Source organism: Lates calcarifer, linkage group LG10 (assembly GCF_001640805.2).
Source record: "Lates calcarifer isolate ASB-BC8 linkage group LG10, TLL_Latcal_v3, whole genome shotgun sequence".
In the NCBI taxonomy this organism is placed as follows: Eukaryota; Metazoa; Chordata; class Actinopteri; family Centropomidae; genus Lates; species Lates calcarifer.
In genome coordinates this window covers 2,662,002-2,680,306 of record NC_066842.1, presented here as the reverse complement: position 1 = coordinate 2,680,306, position 18,305 = coordinate 2,662,002, and the positions used below count along the sequence as shown (strand labels likewise).

The window sequence follows — 18,305 nt, the reverse complement described above, 5'->3', positions numbered from 1 at the left end:
GCACCAGCGTCTCATCACAACATAACAGCTTTAATTTCATTGCATTTAACTTATTTGTTTGTGTGTTTTTCAGCTCAGAGGTCTCTCCCTCACTGTGATTGGTCCAACAACTGCTTCCTGTTCCCACTGAGCATCTGAAACACAGAAACATGACACCAGCTCCTTAAAAGGTTAAAATATTACAGGGACCTGTTGATTTGCAGCGATTAAAAAGGATAAAACTACATAACCACACCAAGTTACTTTGATGTCTGTCTAACCTTATGTTTATAGAGCTATGAGTCTCCCTCATGATTATATGAAATAATGTCAGGGCAAGTGTAAGTAAATAACTTTTTTTTTTTTTTTTTTTTTTTTAAACAGAATTTACCAGTTACAGGTGTACCATATTTAAACACTTACAGTAAAACGTCATTAAAATCATTCCCTTGTGCTATAAGACACGCAAGTGTTTAGAAAGTAGCAACATCACCTGATGCCAGTCAGTCTATGGAGGTCTCACTGCTTGTTTGGACTGCTGGCCATGTTGCTTAAATAAAAATGTAACATGATTTATTTTGTCGCGTTTTGGGTCATGAGCAGATTTACAGTAGCCAGGACAGACCAGTGACTGGGTCAATCAATAAGCTCTGCATGAACTTCTACTGGGGTGGGCCATTTGTTATATCTGATATACAGTACTAGTACTAGGAGACATTCAGTGTTGCCTTTGGATTTGATGACAAGAAATATGTGAAGTATCACAAGATTTGTACTCAGTGTATGTTTCTGAACTGACATCTTTAAATCTCATCCAGCATCATAAAACTGATCTTAGAACATCCAGAATTCCAGCATTCCGTCTGATGTCACTGTAGAATGTTGTAACATTCTAGAACCACGGGTGTCAAAGAAGACCACCACTGAGTTCCACAGCAGAACTTAGGCAGAGAGGAGCCATTTGTCATTTCACACAAACACTCTCGTCCCTTCAAGAGAACAATAGAGACACAAAGAGCCCTCTAACATCTACCAGCAGACCACCAGCAACATGGAGTCTGATCTGGATTACAAGGAGCTGTACTACAGAGGTGTGATTGCAGCTCAGAGGAAGGACCAGGAGGCCATGCTGCTACAGATAGAGGAGCTGAAGAATGAGCTTCAGAGAGCTGAAACTGTAAACTGTGAGCTCAGAGAGAAGGGGGCCTGCTCTCCAACAGTGGACGAACTTCTTCAGCAACTCAAAGAAGTGAAAAGGCAGCATGCAGCGGAGAAGCTGATGCTCTCCACCGAGCTCACCACAGCCAGACAGCAGCTGGACGATCTCAGCAAAGAACTCCAGAGAGAGAAACTCTTGAGGGTCCAGACTGAGATCGAGAAACAGGAGGCTGTGGAGATCGCAGACGCTCTCTTCAGAGAAGTAGAAAATCTGCAGAAGGTCTCTGAGGAGCGAAATGAGGAGGAAATGATACAGGATCAGCTTCATTGTGAGATCCTGGAGCTGCAGCAGATGCTCCAAAAAGAGAAAGACCTGAGGACCTGTGCAGAGGCCGACAGTGCCACAGACTTCTGGATTGAGAACTCCTTCTGTAAAAGACTCCGCCGCGAGCTCCAGACAGAGAGGACCCTGAGGGCGGAGGCAGAGAGGAGCAGACAGGAGGCCATCAAACAAAGCGAGGCACTTTTCCGAACACTGGAGGAAGTCCGAGTGGTGACGGAGAAGCTGTCTGCTGAAAGCCAGGCATTCACTGACAAACTGAAACAGGAGAAGAAGCACGACGCTCTGGTTCGAGACATCACAGAGCTCACTCAGATGCTTGACAGAGAAATGGAGCTGAGGTTCCAGGCGGAGACCTATGAACTGGAGGCCGTCGAGGTGGTGGAGGCTCTGCAGAAGAAAATCAAGCAACTGAGAAAAAGGATGATTTCCAGCTGGAACAGAAGGATCGTTTCTCCTCAGGTCAAGACCAGAGGGAAGAGGTGAGCTGAGAACAGTCTGTTTCACTTCCTCTCTGATAGTTTCTTCAAGTCATTTCATGCGACTTAAAGACTCTTTTTTTCCTTTATTCCCCTAACCCTTTCCTTAGTTTGTTATTATTGTTGTTTTTGTTGTTGTTTGTGTGTCCTCCCCATCCATCAACCCCTGAATGTTTGTCATGTTTAGTACCTTTGGTGTTTTTGTTGTGATTATGAGTCTCGTCTTACAATAAATGTTAAATTTCCTTCACTTTCTTATCTCTGATGTTTCTTTACTTTAACTTTATTGTGTACCCTGAACAACAGTGTGACTATCTGACGTGTTATTAATAGTTTTTGTAACAATGGAGCTCTGTGCAACACAAGCATATCATATCAGGCTTTGACACACACAATACTTGTTATAGGAGATATTCGGTGTTGGTTTGAAGAAAAATCAACCTTTTCCTCAGTAGCCTCAGTAAGTGAGTCTCTGCAGGTGTTTATATTGTTTTTTTTAAATATATCTATGAACACAGGGATGGCCAATGATGTAATCTGAGCCTCTCACATAAACGGAAAGATTTATTATAGATTGATAGTCCAAACAGCAGCACACAGAAAGTCGATTCAGGTCAGCGTATGTGACATGAATTCAGCACACAACCCATACAAATTGGTCGAGTTTTTGAGTGCACCCACCCCCCTTACCTGTTCCAGTCAGGTGACTCTGTCCTCCTGTCTTACAGTTTCTATCACAGCAGGAACAGGCATCATGGCTGCCACTGGCCTCCATCCACCGTCTACACATACAAAACATGTTTATGATTCTGCCAGATGGAAAATCTAAAAACAAATAAATAAATGCTAAAATATTTAAATTCAACTTGATAAAGCCTTTGCTCTAAATCATTTAATCCCACTGAGGCTGATGGGAAATGTAGTCTCACCCGTTTGAGAATGAACAGGCCTTGTTGGTGGCGTCAACGGCAGCAGCAGCTGCTGTGGCTCTCAGACTGCAGGTGATATAGATCTGAAGAGACACAAATCGGGTTTTATTTAAATTTTGATTTTAAATAGTCTGAATTTTGTGTTGGTTTTGAGTCTGACCACGCCGCTGTCGTCCTGCTGGAACCTGAACGCCTCCAGCTCAAACTGCAGCCTGTCATCCTGAGACCGAGGCAGGAACCGAGAGCTGGAGTCTGTCAGCTGACTGTCAAACAGACACCTGAACACAACACAAAGGTCCATCAGGAGTTTGAAAATAAAACTTAAAACAACTGTCACCGGTGCAGTGAACTGACCCGTTGTTTTCCAGAAAGACGTATCGAGGGACGGTGTCGATGTTTGGGACCACGGTGGCCACGCAGCCGTCCACCGTCACCCTAAGAGGGACATGATGAAACTGTTTGACCGAAGCTTCAAACTTCATCATATCTCCCAGCAGGAACTCGGCAGACGGACGAGCAAACTGCCAGTTGTCTGAGAGACAGAATAAAAACAAGAAAAAGAGAAAAAGTCAAGACTGGTCAGGATGATAAGAGGTTTGGGATATTAAACTTTTGATTTCAAAGATATTTTATGAAATTAGAACAAACACCCACCAGTCATGAGTCTGAGGGAGAAGTAAAGACTCTCCTCTGAAGCTTTGGTGACGCTGAACGGATTCCAGGTTGGCTTCAACACACCACTGCTCACTTCATGGTTCCTAAAAAAACACATTCAAATCTAAAAGTACCTTAATGTTTTCTAATAGAGAACGGCAAACAGTTGGGTTGTATAAAGTCTGACCTTTGGTAGTGACATTGGATGTTGACAGAGACTTCTCTGGTTCGGATGATGGGACTGCCACCCAGAGGAGTCGGGGAGTAGATCAGTGTGAAAACGTAGACGAGGGAGTCCTCGGACATCTGAAACACAGTTTATTGGACATCTTAAGTATCAGAGGAGACACTGAATCAAAGGACTACAGGAGAAGTGTCTTTGTAGTAATGGACCCACAGCAAATCCCCTCCAACTCTGCAGCTTTTTCAGCCTTATTCAGTCCTAGTTTTTACTGTTTCCACTGACCAACATGAGCTTAACCTGGCTAACTCATGCTGACCAGGTGTTGTAGAACATCTAATAAACCCTCACCAGCAGTTGGCTGCCACATCCGTGCAGCTCTGACTCAAACACCAGGACCTGATTGTCAGGATCCTCCCTGGTGACAGGACATCCTCCCAGAGTGACGTCTTCAGCCTGGACAGGTTTACCGATCCCCAGCAGGTCTTTCTTGGCCTCCACCCGGACAGAGTTCTCCCCGCAGACGGCGCTGATGCTGTTGGCCGGCGTCGGAGTCTTCAGCTCAAAATCTGGAGGGAGTGGAGGTTTCTCCACAGCCGGCGGCTCCGGAAACTTCCAAGCTAACGGTTCATGGAAAGACTGTTTTTCCTGTTGGACGGCTGAGAAGGAGGGGGGATAATATCCATCATTGTGAACTATTTTGTGGATCATCATGAGAGATGAATAAATATCAAAGTGGAGCTCGGACCTTGGAACTTTATGATCAACAAACATTACCAACAAATACATTTAACACATTTATCTTTACATAGGATATATTTAGTAGCAGTAGATGGAAATACTCAGGTTTGATGTACTTGTACTTTACTTGAGTAAATGAGTTTTGTTTTTATATTTTAGCTGAGATATTCTTTCCTCTGATCTGTTTATTATCCTGTTTGATTCCATTTTTGCAGCCACTTTAAAATATTTTTTATTCTACAAATGACAAATCAGGACAGAAGGTTAAGAATTTAACAGTGGAACTTGTTTTGAATCATGAATTTTGGATGGAAAAAATAATTAAAATGATCAAGTTTTCTAGACATTCAATCTAAAGCTTAAACTCAGATAGTCATTATTAAATGTAAAATCGACCCCATTAATACGACACTGCAGACAGAATATGATCATAGTCATATTGATCCCTGCGATGTGGATCAGGTCTACCTGCTGGTTCCTGGACTCTGGGTTGATCTGGTCTCTGGTCTCCAGCCTGAATGTTCCAGTTTAACTCCTGAGCTGCTGCTACAGCTCCACAGACCAGGCAGAAAAATACTCTGATGTTCGAAAACATGTTCATATGTTCACTGTGTGTTTCCTCTGTTTGAAACACGCTCACCTGTGCAGCAGGTGGTTTTGTAGAGCTGACGTTTGGCTCCGCCCCCGCCGTCTGATTGACCTGATGGTTCTCCAGCTGGGCCTCGTTCACCTGCTCCAACCTACTGAGACTCACCTGAGCTTCATTCACACACATACAACTTTAGTTTACACCCAAATCTGTCACTTAAGAGTAAGATCCTTTCTGTTTGACCAGAAACATCACTATATATCAATACCAGACTCCATTGACAAAAACAGGGATTTTACCCCACAGAATGCAGGAACTGCTGGAATACCACTGCGTCTAAATATTAGTTTGTTTGTGTTAGTGTGTGACTTTTTCTGGTGTATAGTGAAGTATTCAGGTCTGTTTCTTAAGTAAAAGTACCACACAATAACACAAACAGACAACAGATCCAGGCAGCGGTATTCCAGCAGCTCCTGTGTTCTGTGAGGTAAAATTCCTGTTTTTGTCAATGGAGTCTGGAAGTGATATATGTCACAGTGTTTCAGTACCACACGACAACAGAAACACAAAACTAAATCAAACTCCCCCAGCAGGTTTGACGCAAGTTAGCTTTTCACTGTTCGTCCTCATCGACAGGAGGCCGTCATATTTAGATTTTTGACAGAATATTTATTTTATATTTTGAATTTCCACTCAAAATAACTCTAGGAGGTGTTGTTACAGGTGTCGAAGAGTCTGTACATCCAGACTCAGGAGGTTCAGGAGGGTTTTTTTGCCACTAGCATGGCTTGAAGCAGTCTGAGTTGCAGTTTACTTTCCATACTCAGAAAAATCTCCATCCATAGGAACAATATTCCCCTATTAGCTACTGAAACCACTGAGATTTTAACAAAGTTAAACAATGATTACTTTGCGAATGCAGAAAGAAATCTACTGTTTCCAACACAACACAAACAATGTGGTCTAAATTTAAACGCTCTCAGACAGGGAGGGGGAGGTAGATCAAAGCTGAAGCACTGACGTTACATCCAGACTTATCCTGGATCAGCTCGGCTCAGTGTGGATCAGCACCCTGAGACCCAGAGGGTGTTCTATCTGAGACCTCTCTGTGGGGTCAGTCTGTCACACTATAATAATTTGCAAGATGCACCTTTATTTTGAAATCCGCCTGGCACACCTTTCTCCACCTGAGCGTGCACACCTCCAAACAAAATGCAAATAGGGATTTGTTGAGGAACAATGTTGCCTACGTTTGAAGGTGTAGGGTGTAGCTACGATACAGGAAGACTGTACTACTTTGGTTATTATTACTAAGTTCTAAAATATTTAGTTTGAAACTATAACTAGGAGTCCGGTTTACACAATATCCTGCTTTAATGTATACCTATAGGAATTTAATGTTTTTTTTTTTGTTTTCTTTTATAGAATATTTATCAGAATGTGGCTCTTTATAGTGAAATTGTCTATTTTTATTAAAATCTGTGTAAAGCAAATTCAGAGTTTTGTCTCTAAATATTACTTATGTTTAAAAATAGTTAAAAACGGTGGATCGCTGACGCACTGGAGCCACCACACATCATAACCCCGCCCCTAACACGTTAACCGTTACAAATGGCAGAGCTGCGTTAGCATCAGCGCTCCTCTCGGTCGACAATTCGGTCGTCGCCTCATTTAAATTTTCAAAGGCATCAAGAGGAGGTGGATTAATTTAGTGAGGAGCCAGACTGATGGAGAGCTGAGGAACACCATCACTCAGGTTAGTTTTACAAACTTCCATCAGAGACGACGGGAATTCACCGATAATCCGCCGCTAGCAGGGTGCTAACGGGATGCTAGCAGGTTGCCAACAGTCACTGTGCTGCAGCCTTAGAGTGGGCGTGGTTTCAGCACCTTCAGCGGACACGCCCCCAGCGTTTTATATGTGTGCTGATTTTATTTTATCCATTCAACTTTAGCTGGGTGGTTAACAGCACATTTTTCTGTGGTGTGGCTGAGAAAGAAGACTGTTTTTCATTTAAATGTCTGGTTGACCACAGGAATAAAAATGTCAGATGCTATTTTAGTTCTGATTTGATATGAATGAAAATGATTGTGTTAAATCAACAGATGGGATCACTGGCTCCTCAATTGAATTGTATTGTAATAATAATAATAATAATAATTAATTATTTCTAATGTACTTTTCATTAAAAACAAATCTCAAAGTGCTACAGAGTAAAATCAACTCGACGTAGCAGACTTTGTGAAATCAGCAAACATCAAATCGTTGTCCAGTGAACTACTAAAGGTACACTTACCAGTTTTATCCAGAGCTTTCAATTACATCTCACTGTCTTCCCTGCAGCGACCACAAGAGTGGACCCACACCAATCAGAAGACAACAGGTGGCATCACATGACGGTAAGTTCTGTGTCGGATGTAAACGTCCTCTGTGATCTTGCACTACAATATACGGCCATGTAACAACTGTGTGTGTGTGTGTGTGTGTGTGTGTGTGTGTGTGTGTGTGTGTGGTGGGGGGGTCACAGACTAATTAAGGTGCTGACGGAGTTCATCCTGTTAAAATTGTTTATGAATCATTAGAGGCAGAAAAACGTGCTCTACCCCTGTGTCCTCCATATAAATAATTAGTCCAGCCAAGGTCACACTAACACACACACACATACACACACACACACACACACACACAGACACACAATGGTTTCCTGATGATGGAGGTCGTGGGAGGGAAGAGAAGAAGATATGGCGAGGAAATCAAGGAGGTGGAAGCACCCAGTAATCTATAATATATTGTTGATTCATACATGTAAACATATATAGGTTATGTTATTGTGGATATATAGAAATAAAGGAGTGTGTGTGCACATGTGTGTTAGCATTAGCGTTAGCTGTGGTCATCCCTCTCCATTCGTTTCCTGTACAAACAGCAGCAGCCTCCTGGGGCTGTTAGCTGCTCACCTTCACTGATATTAATGAGCTCTCTCTGCTCATTTCCTTTATTTATTAACTGCTAACAGCCAGAGGAAAGAGGTGTGTGTGTGTGTGTGTGTGTGTGTGTAAAACGTTCAGTCGTTTAAGTTTAATGTCGTGTTATTTTTACGCAGACGTGGCTGTTTTTTTTTTTTTTTTTGGGTTTCTCGAAAACGAAGCAGTTTGCTAATGATGATGATGGCAGCGAGTTTTTGGGACGACCTTGATGAGAGAGAGTTTTTAGGCGACGAGACGCTGCGGCGACAGTTTGCTCACAGGCAAAGGGACAAAGAATGATAATAACAATGAAAACTTAAACTTATAAAAAGACCAACAGCAACAATAGTAAATGTATTTAAATAGCACTTTTCGCATACGAATTTCAGGATTCATAGAGACTTTGTTTGTTTTTCCTTCCCTGAGTGTTGTCTGCCAGGCTTCATCAGCCTCTCCACACTCTGTTAAATCTCTTATGTAAATAGCTTCCTGCATTAATTCCTATAAACCTCCATCTATATTCATATACGTGTTGGCGACACGGTCCTGTTCACCTGCAGCTCATGGAGCGTTACCAGCTGATAATAAGGGTGATAATCACATCACAGTGGAGATTGACAGCTGGAAGACTTTCATCAGTCTTCCTGAGTTTGTTCTTGCTGGATTTCAGAGTTCAGACTGTGTGAATCCAGATTTCGGAGGTTCCTGGACTCAGACCCAGGGTCTTCGTTCTCTGTCTGATCTTCTTGGCATCTTTGAGGTCAGCTGGAAGAAGATCTGACGGAGCTGCTGATCTCAGTCTGGCCTGCTCGGAGAAGCTGCAGAGGGATTGTGGGTGAGGGTTTTTGGGCCGGTCAGTGAGATCAAGTATGAAGAGTGTTTCTCTGTTGTTGGTTTAGTGCAGATTAAAGTCTGACAGTGGAAATGTTGCTGACAGAATAAACCCCACAGTGCATCTTTCTGCTGTTTACTGCTGAATCATTTTAAGTTTGTCAACAGTTACTGTGCTGTATCACGATGTACTGGAGGGTGTAAACTGACTTTATGGCTGTAAGACGAGCTCACGCCTCGTGTAGATCGTCCATTCGTTCATATGGGAACGTCTGTGATCTCTGATGTATTTGTGAGATTGGCAGATGCTTTTATCCAAAGCAACTTAAGGCCTTTTCACAAACAGTGCAACATGAATATAGAACATGGAAATGTGAGATACTGAATATACAGTAGTTGAGGTCCTGTTGGAGATGCGACCGGTGGATTTGAGGAGGCAGGAAACTAACTACCGAGATCAGAAAAATAGACTGCCTTTCAAAAAAAAAATTCACTGCTTTTTTGTCGCACACTGTTCTTTGTTATAGGAACATAGTGGCTGAGAAGGAGCATAAGCCTTGATAATTGAGTTCAGGTAGATGGTGCAGACTCAGACAGGCAACATTAGTGAGTTGAATTTGATTCGGACGACCATGGGTAGACAGTGGAGGTCATGAAGCAGTGGAGCATCATGTGACCCTTCAGGCTAATCAAAGACCAGATTCACCACCTCACTTTGGACCGTCAAGGGTTTCACTTTGTTTTTATTTCCCACTTAAATATCTGATCTTGCAGCACAATATCCACTTACAGCAGAAGACTTGTTAAAAAGATCTATCAAGGATGTTCAGGGGTTGATTGGTTCTCAATGAAGGCACTTTATTAGCAGCGCTTGGTCAAATACAATCTGCTCAGAGACTGACAAAGGAACAGAGAGAGTATAGAACTTAAGTAGGCTAAGGAATAACTTAAAGTACACGTGAGATGATAATCACGAGGCACATAGCATAATAAGAACTGCATCTTATGTCCGAACCACATCAGGAAGATATAAATATGTCCTGACGTCAGACAACGCAGTCATTAAACACAACATACATTAGCAGATGAATGGACTATGTAAATCTTGAGCATTTAGAGAGCAGGGAGACCAAGAAAATGGCAGACACTTTAAAACCCTTTTATGGTTATCTTTAGACAAGATTCCGGAAAGATATTGGTTGTGGTTAAATGTCAATAAATAGAGTGTGTCTGAAGTTTTTCTGTATTAAATCAGACTGGTATCTTTCTATAACCTTAACCAAGCGCTGACAGAGTCTAAACAGAACCATAAAATGGTTAATCAAGCTGTTTCTGGTTTGCAATTTGTGGAGGAAACTACCTCCACTTAACTGCAAACATGGATCCATGTTTGTCTTACAGTTTTAAGAGCAGAGTGAGACTTCTCTCTCTCTTTCTCGGTGAAACTTGGATTTCTTCAGGCGATTCTTTAAACTTTAATCATTTTTCATCCTGCAGACTGAGCTCTACTTACTCTGTGTCTCTGAATGAAATGAAACGAGGATGAACATTCAATTATATAATGAAACATGCTGTAATTGAGGGCGTAGCTCATTATACCACATTAGTCTGATATAAATAGTGAGCTATTAGCACTAATTTATTAGAAATCTGCTGCTTATTAAAGAGCTTGAGCCGTCCTCAACCACTGCGTCTCCTCGGTCCCAAAACTAATCAGAAACAGTTTGATTTCAGACTGAGGCACCTGTTTACACTCCGCTCTGTTTCTGGGGTGAAAAGTCAGGTTTAATGTCGGCTGATCTGATGATGATGATGATGATGGTGGTGGTTCATGTTGTGTTTCTGCACCTTCCTCTCAGATGTTGTAAAGTGTCTGACAGCAGACAGACTCACCAATTTTTCATTTGTCCACAGTTGAATTTTTTATTTCATTTTTTTCCTGTGGTGTTTTCTGATCGGTAGCGGCTCATCTGTCACCGGAACAAACACTCTCCACCTGCGTCAGAACAATAATATTCCTGCCAGGTGTGTGATGGACAGCCGAAGTGAGGTGGTGACAGCGGCGTGGCGTCCGAACAGAGATTGAAGGTTGGAGCGGCCAAGACCCGATGTTGACATTTCCATCAGGGGTCTATGCATGGTGACATCTGAGCTGCCTGGAGACGCCACACTGTCCACCCACAATAAAACACCTCCAGAAAGTTTTCTTCAAGGCCTTGGCTTGTGATTGCAGCACAGCATCACCTGTTGAAAAAATTCTGTCACAAGGAACACTTGAGGTTCATCCACACCATGATTTATTGGATCTGAGTTTCCACTTAAAAATTGATTGTCTCTGGCTCAGAGCTCGACAACTCAGGGGAGCAAAGTCTGAAGCCACGTTTTCTAACCTCCTCAAGAACATGCGAAGTTTGGTTTTAAAAGACGATGTCTAGAGTTTAAGAGATGAAGCTCTTGGCTATGAGCTGGTGGACTTTAGGTCTTCCGTATAAAGGTTTCTTAAAACATCCACAATGTACATGTACTCAGATCTGGACAGTTCCTGGAGTTCTTGGCAGCTGATTGCCTTGAGGTGTCAGGCCAGTGTTAAACATGCTATACATAAGTTTTTTACTATCGCTACATAGCCAACGTTAGCATTAACAGCTCTTTACTTAGCCAAGAGCTCCAGCCATTGTGTTTACAAGACAAAAGATTAGAGAACGTCCTCTGGGCTGGAAAGCCCCGTTTTGTGGAAGTAACTCCAGTTACTCAAACACCAGCTGCAGAACAAACATTATAACAAGAAAAAATAAGCACACCTAAATTTATCAGCCAGTTTTATACATGGAAAACTTCACCTATAGGCTCAGTATTTTATGATAATTCACATTTAAAATGTTGGAAATTCCATTTGGTAAAGACAATCTTACATTCAACATTGGAAACAGCAAAGTTAATTTACACCTAACTAATTGTGACAGTTGGACAGTGAACATGTGAAATAACATGAATTACCTCTGACAGCACAGATATGTAAACAAACACCAGTGTCAACAGACAGATGAATGAATGTTTGACAACAGCACAAACCTCCAAAACCCCAAACAACATCTGTCGGAGTTCATTATTCAAACTGACGCTTCCCATGATGCTCCTGTGTGACAGCTGACACACAGGATGTGTTCGGCAGCTTCCAGCAAACACACTTACAAAAGGCCTGCGAATACCAAGCAACGATTCCCGAGATAAACAAACAAACAGGTTGTGAAGTGTGTTGAATCTTCTTTCTATTCTGTCAGTGAATTTTACGAGTCTTCACTTAATTAGTGAGATGATTAATATTCAGATCACCTACCTGTGTTTCATCAGACCCTGACGAAGCACAGGTAGCTGAAAACATTTGGTAAGTAGAGCCTGGTGAAGGAGAGTTGTGTTTTATTTTGGATGGACTTGTATTGAGGATCTGTCCTACACCTCGATGTATATGTGTGTGTGTTGCCAAAGTTAGAAACCAGTCAGACAGTGAGTGGGTGAGTCTCACTCTGCTGGAGATACAAACTCATTCGAGTTGACGGACTCACCTACAGACTTCTACAGAATCTGATTTTATAATAAATATCGATCCATCCACTCAGAAAAGTCAAACTCCTCCAAACTCTTTCTGTCTCCTCAAACTTTTCAAAAACACTCAGACTTGGTTTCACAGAGACAAACTGCAGTTATTAAAACTTTTCTAGAGATTTCCTGCAACTCAGATCAGAATATGTGCAGAGTTGGACAATTTTTGGTTTTTCAGCAACAAACCTCTCACAGCAGGCAAAAATAGAACTAAACTCAGTCTAATATGGCCTACTCCCTGGTGAATATAGTCTAAACCTACATTAAACTGGTCTAAAGAAAGTATAATCTAGCCTAAACCCAGCCTACTGTGGCCTAAACCCTGCTTAATCTGGCCTAAACCCAGTCTCTGGGGGTCAAAACCATATCCAAACTAGCCAGAGCCCACTCTAATCCAGTCTAAATCCAGTCTAACCGGTCTAAACAGTGTTGTACCCTAAACACAGCCTCACGGAGCAGCTAATCTGACTCTTAGTCTGGTTTGGTAAACTGTCTCCTGCAGCGTCTTCAGCGCTCTCTCAGAGATTGGCTCAGATCTGATCTGTTGATCATTCTTACAGGTTTATATTCAGACGTGCTGGGAGGGAATGTCATGAAAACAGAGAGAAGATGATGAGAAAAGTGGCTCCTGTGAATCAATACACGGACCCATTTGTGAGCGTCTTCCATCTAACTATGACTTATCGATCTGTGCTGCAGTTGGACCCTGCAGACATCTCCAGCTGTAAATGAGCTCAGGAGAGTCTCTGCATCGAATCCTCAGAGGGCCTCCACCAATCAGATCCAAGTCACCTCTCTCAGTCTCTGAACAACACTCAAATATTTACCTGAGTCACAGAAAACAGCTCCAGGTTTATTCCATACTATATGGGTCTACATAATTGGATTAATCACACATTTGCACCACTGAAGTAGAATGTTAACTATGACTTTCTGCTTCTCCATCTTATATCCCAGTCTCATGGAGAGACCATGTGTCAAAATCTAGTTGTAAGACCTCAACTGTTTGTTGTGAAGTTGTTTCTTACGAAGTTGTTTCCATTTTTTCTTTGTGTCAAGTAATTACCACAGAGAAAACCTTGGCCAAGGTCGTATTACCCCATCATAGGTCTGACAATTATTTTCTTTGCTTGTTCAGTGTGTAAAATGTGAGTATAGTGTTGTGTCTTTGTATGAATGAACAGTCAAAAGGTTTCAGAGGTTAATCCAGCCATGGCTGAAACACAAATGCTGGAGGTCTGTTATCTTGGAATAGCAGTCTTTGCAGTGGAAGACCCTGCAATCTCCTACTAACGAAGAAGGTCAGCAGCACAATAAGGATGCATATGTGCTCGTCATTTTCTGAGAAATTTGTAGGATTCTGCACCATGAATTTATCCTTCAAGCTCTTTTTACATACAGTTTGTTGTGAATAAACAGGAGCTGAAGCTTCACCACGGCTGGTTCAGGACATATGTTCGGATGTCGGTGGGACAGTTCGAGGTCCTGCTCGGGATGGTAGTACTGCATCTGAGGAGGCAGACGGCCAACTACCGGGATCCTTCGACCCAAAGCAGCCTCTGGCAGACTGATCGTGATGTCCTTAATTTAATGAACTTCCTCCTCTTCCAGAGAAAGAAATTCAAGCTGTAAGGGTCAGTGTTTTGACACAGTGGAGGAGATCCAGAGTGCATCACAGATAATGCTTGACGTGTTTACAGAAGTCTCTCCATACACAAAACTCCCTTTGCTGTCTCAGTGCATAAACTGTCAGACAAAACCTAAAACTGGCATATCCTGTTTTGAAACCATTCCAACATTATCCAATTGTAAAATCAGGTATTGACTTCATTCTAACAAGGTATTATATATATGTATGTTTTAACCTGTGTGTGTATTTTGGAGGAAAATTTGTACTTAAAGCATGAAAATATTCCTCTAAGTCAAACGTGAGCTGTTACATGTAGACAGCTGTATGGACAAAAACTCTACACCATCAGGCGTTCACAAGATGGACGACTGAAAGAATGGTGTCCCAAACATGTCCAGGCTTTTACAGTCCGCTATTAAACATCTTATGCAGGTTATTACACCGTGGTGCGTTTTACTACCTGCTGGCACAAATGGCCACTGCAGGATGGACCCATAAATCCCTGAATAACAGTCATATTAATGCCCCCCTCCATAAAAATGATGTGTTTCCTGCTGCTGACTGGATGACGAGGATCATAAATATCTGTGGCCGCTGTCAGGCTGATCGCTTCATCCAACAAACCGTCAATGGAGAATGACGAGGAAACACCTGAACACCCAACAAAGAACAGTCTAGAGATCAGATTTGCTAACATTTTACTATCTCCTGGTTGCACTACTTAATTTGGTGCTTGCCTGGTATTTATATTTTACTGTGAAATGTGACAAAGGTGTGGAGAAGTAGTATTTTCCTAGTGCTGTTTGTGTTTTGTGAGCAATGAGATGTTTCTTGTGCTTATCACACTCAGTTAGGATTTAAATTAAGAGTGATTACGCTGTCACTTGAGGGTAAACAGATGTTGTTTTGGGGTCTCTGCAGAAACAAAAGATGATGTTATTCACACACAGTTTCTGTGTTTCTATCACAGCAGCTTTTGTCTCAGCTCTGACGTCGTCATTGTACCCTCTCTTCTGCGTCTTCTGGTCCTGACTTTGCCCGAAGCGAAATGACTCCATGTCCTGACGTCTCAAACTGTGGCGGCAGGTGGTCGTCCCTGCTCGGCTGCTGGCACGACGACGGCTGATGACCTGTCAGCAGGACGCCTGTGATTGGCTGAGATGTGGGGAGAGTAGCTCCTGCAGATGTTAACCTCACAGCTTCTGATCTGATGACGTTATGGCTATAAACAGTGAGTGTTCTCCATTATTGATGTGAGTAGCTGCCATCTTGAATTGTTATGTTGGGATTGCTCTGACTTTCAGAGTTGGAATTCCAACTTCAGGGGTTGTTCAAGTTGAAACTTCCAACTAGGAACTTGGAAATTTATTCAGTTTACACCATTTATTCACTGTTTAAGTCAGGAAAGTAAAAGCAGAAGCAAAAGCATGTGTATACACTCAATCTTCAGTAGCTAGCGTAGCACAGCTAGCTAGGTGCTAATTAGTGATTGATGTGCTAATGCAGTTTTTCCGCCCATCTGATTGGATGTATACATACCTTGAGTCCATGACCAGCTTGAAATCCACAAAACCAGCCTAAAAATTAAATCAAAGACATAGTTGTCCGACCCTGGTTGGAGATGGTACACTGTTATTGGCTAGTCTGTGTTCGAGAGGTGGGACTTAGCGAAGAGTAAATTGAAACTATTTTCCTGTTAAAATTATCCCTGATGGACACGTTACATCAAAGCAGGATTACAGAGATTCTTCCCTCCGTAGATCTGCAGCCACGTTAACCGAACAAACATCTGAAATATAAAAACGACCTGCTGCAACCTTCAGAGGTAGAACCCTGCAATAAAAAGAGTTTGAACACTGCTGCTGCTGCTGAGCGATTGTGTGGTTTGAAACATATTGATCTGATATCAGAGGAAACCACAGCTTACGGGAGGAAACGCTGAGTCCTGATCAATAATTCAGAAGTTGTGCTGGAGTTTGTGAAGGGCTGTTAGCAGAGTTGACTCAGGCAAATCGGCAGATCAAAACAGGAGCTGATATTTCGTTGGTGGGATAAATGATGAATGATGGCATGGTTAATTACACGCAGAAGAACTCACAGAGTGAAGAGAAGATCCTGTGAGCCAGAGTGAGGAGAATATTAACTACAATCATTGTAAATACACAAAAGTTATTCAGTTTTTGTGGCTTTATCACGCTCACTATGAAGACTTTTAAAAGACTTATGGGTGGTGGGCTGGAGTTCTTGAACTGTGGCTGTATGAGATTATCGTGAGCAGGTGAGTGAGTTGAGCTTGTGGCCAAATGAGTGAAGCCCTGCCCACGACACATGCACACACATAAAAACCGACAACGAAGTAGGCGACACATGGGAAAACAGAGAAACAAGAGGAAAAAACTAGACAGAAAATCACAATGAAAAAGTGCAAAACGACCAAACAATAAAGAAAACTACTCCAGAAAGACACAAAACAACTAAAAGAGACAATAACAGACCTCAAAGAGACACAAAACATCTACAAAGACAAAGGGATGCAAAAACAACAGAAAGAGATAAGATATAAAACGAGTTTGTCCTGAGGGTGGTGATAGAAGAAAGGTCAGAGAGTCATTAAAAAGTCATTTAAAGAAAGGGTTTGTCCTCTGGGGAGCAGGAATGGGACCTGAACAACATAAACAGTTGTCGTTGAGCTCCAAACTGCTGTAACATCTGCATCAGGTGACGTACTTTCCTTTGAGAGCATCCCCTCTTCTCAGGAGTCGTAATTGAAACACGCATCACGTGCTGCAGAGATATGGTCTATTCTCACTGCAGAAAATAAAGTTATCAGTTTCAAAGCAGTTTACACAGAGCAAACCTGCCCGGATCTGACTGATCAATAATTAATCAATCGACCCAGGCCGACAGAAATCAGAGCACATGGAGAGAAGTTACAGAGACTAACCTCAAAGAAAAAAGACCTTCAGAGGAATAAGATAAAATAGAGAAACCTGAGGGAAACCAGAGGCAGAAACCACACACAAACCAAAACCTCGTTTCGGCCTTGTGGGAAAGCGAGACGCTGTAATGAACAAAACCGTCTCTGAACAAATAAATGCAGACAGTCTGATTGTCATTGATTTGACAAATGTGTGCACATTTTAGTCTTCTCTTCTGTAACTACACTACACCAAAACATTTGAGAAGTTTTCATCAATTATTAGTTTATGTGACTTTATCCAACTCTGAATTTTTCTTCTGTTCAACAGAATCACAGATTGAGTAATTTTTGCAGCAGCAACAGCGCCTTCTGCAACCACAAGTGGTAATTACAGGACTCTGGTGTATTAACTTGTTTGGCTCCGAGTCTGAGCGGTTAAAGTTTATGGAAGCAGTGTAAGTTTTATGTTTAGATATTTTTATTTGTAGGATAAGCCCCTAGAGAGGGTCCTTAACACAAATACATGAAAAAAAAAAACACGTAACCACTTCGTCTAGTTCCTCTATAAAGCTCATACTCATTCAGAGCTACATACGTGCACCTATGCGTTAAAAAGAAATTATTTTGTAAAGGCGAGTAAAAGGAGATGATTTAAAGTGATGAAAAGCGGTTGTAGATCTAACCGAGCAGAATGTTCCAGTCTGATGGAGCTTTAAATTTAAAGGCGCGTCGCCCAGTTTCTTTAGAAAACCGAGGATCAAAGGATGCTCAGTATGCTTTAGAGTACACAATGACCTTTATGGAAATTATAACATGTTTTAAGTAAGAGGGATAGTAGGCATTATTTTCCCATGTCTTGTAAACCTAGAAGAGACAAAAAGTCAGTAGATTAACTTTCACCTGTCCCTGTGGATTTAGGTTCCTGTTTTATTTTGGAAATGTGTCTTTTCTTCTTTACTTATTTTGGTTTTCACCTTCCCTTGTGTCTCTTGTGGTTTTTTGTCTTCCTGTTTTATTTTGTAGTTTCCTCCCTGTTGTGTCTCTGGTGTTTCTACTTCCAGTCTTTGTGTGTTTCCCTCGTTTTTTCAGTCCCACCTGTGTTGCATTTATGTTGGGTTGGGTCTGTAACCGTCCCTCCTAAACTGCAAAGTTATAGTTATAAGAAGTTAAAAGATCGTCGATCCTCCGTCAGAGGTTTTGAGGCTCTGTAACATCAACACACTTCGTTCTCCAGGTGCAGAGAGACTCATACACTGTGACAGACTCTGTTCAGACTCAAAATGCTGATACAGACACAACAGGACCTG

General features: G+C 42.0%; 1 protein-coding gene and 1 long non-coding RNA gene across 2 annotated transcripts; one reads left to right on the top strand and one right to left on the bottom strand.

Annotated features, from left to right (window-relative positions):
• Positions 1-9: 9 nt before the first annotated feature.
• On the bottom strand, positions 10-5,112 carry LOC108893743 (zona pellucida sperm-binding protein 3). Its single transcript, XM_018692055.1, has 9 exons — positions 4,930-5,112; positions 4,072-4,379; positions 3,727-3,845; positions 3,540-3,643; positions 3,240-3,417; positions 3,046-3,163; positions 2,886-2,968; positions 2,647-2,738; positions 10-134 (listed from the first exon to the last, which is right to left on the bottom strand). Exons 1-9 carry the CDS (start codon positions 5,060-5,062, stop codon positions 70-72), a joined length of 1,200 nt encoding a protein of 399 aa, XP_018547571.1. The 5' UTR covers positions 5,063-5,112; the 3' UTR covers positions 10-69.
• Positions 5,113-6,619: 1,507 nt separating this feature from the next.
• Positions 6,620-11,052, top strand: LOC108893754 (uncharacterized). Its single transcript, XR_001962717.2, has 3 exons — positions 6,620-6,806; positions 7,395-7,450; positions 10,811-11,052. It is a non-coding gene; the product is annotated as an uncharacterized LOC108893754 (long non-coding RNA).
• Positions 11,053-18,305: the final 7,253 nt, after the last annotated feature.

Coding starts and splice junctions, on each gene's coding strand:
- LOC108893743 (XM_018692055.1), bottom strand. CDS start 5,062: ATGAACATGTTTTCGAACATCAGAGTATTTTTCTGCCTGGTCTGTGGA. Junction 3,644..3,726: donor ATCCAATGTCACTACCAAAG/GTCAGACTTTAT, acceptor GTGTTTTTTTAG/GAACCATGAAGTGAGCAGTG. Junction 2,739..2,885: donor GCCTGTTCATTCTCAAACGG/GTGAGACTACAT, acceptor TTGTATGTGTAG/ACGGTGGATGGAGGCCAGTG.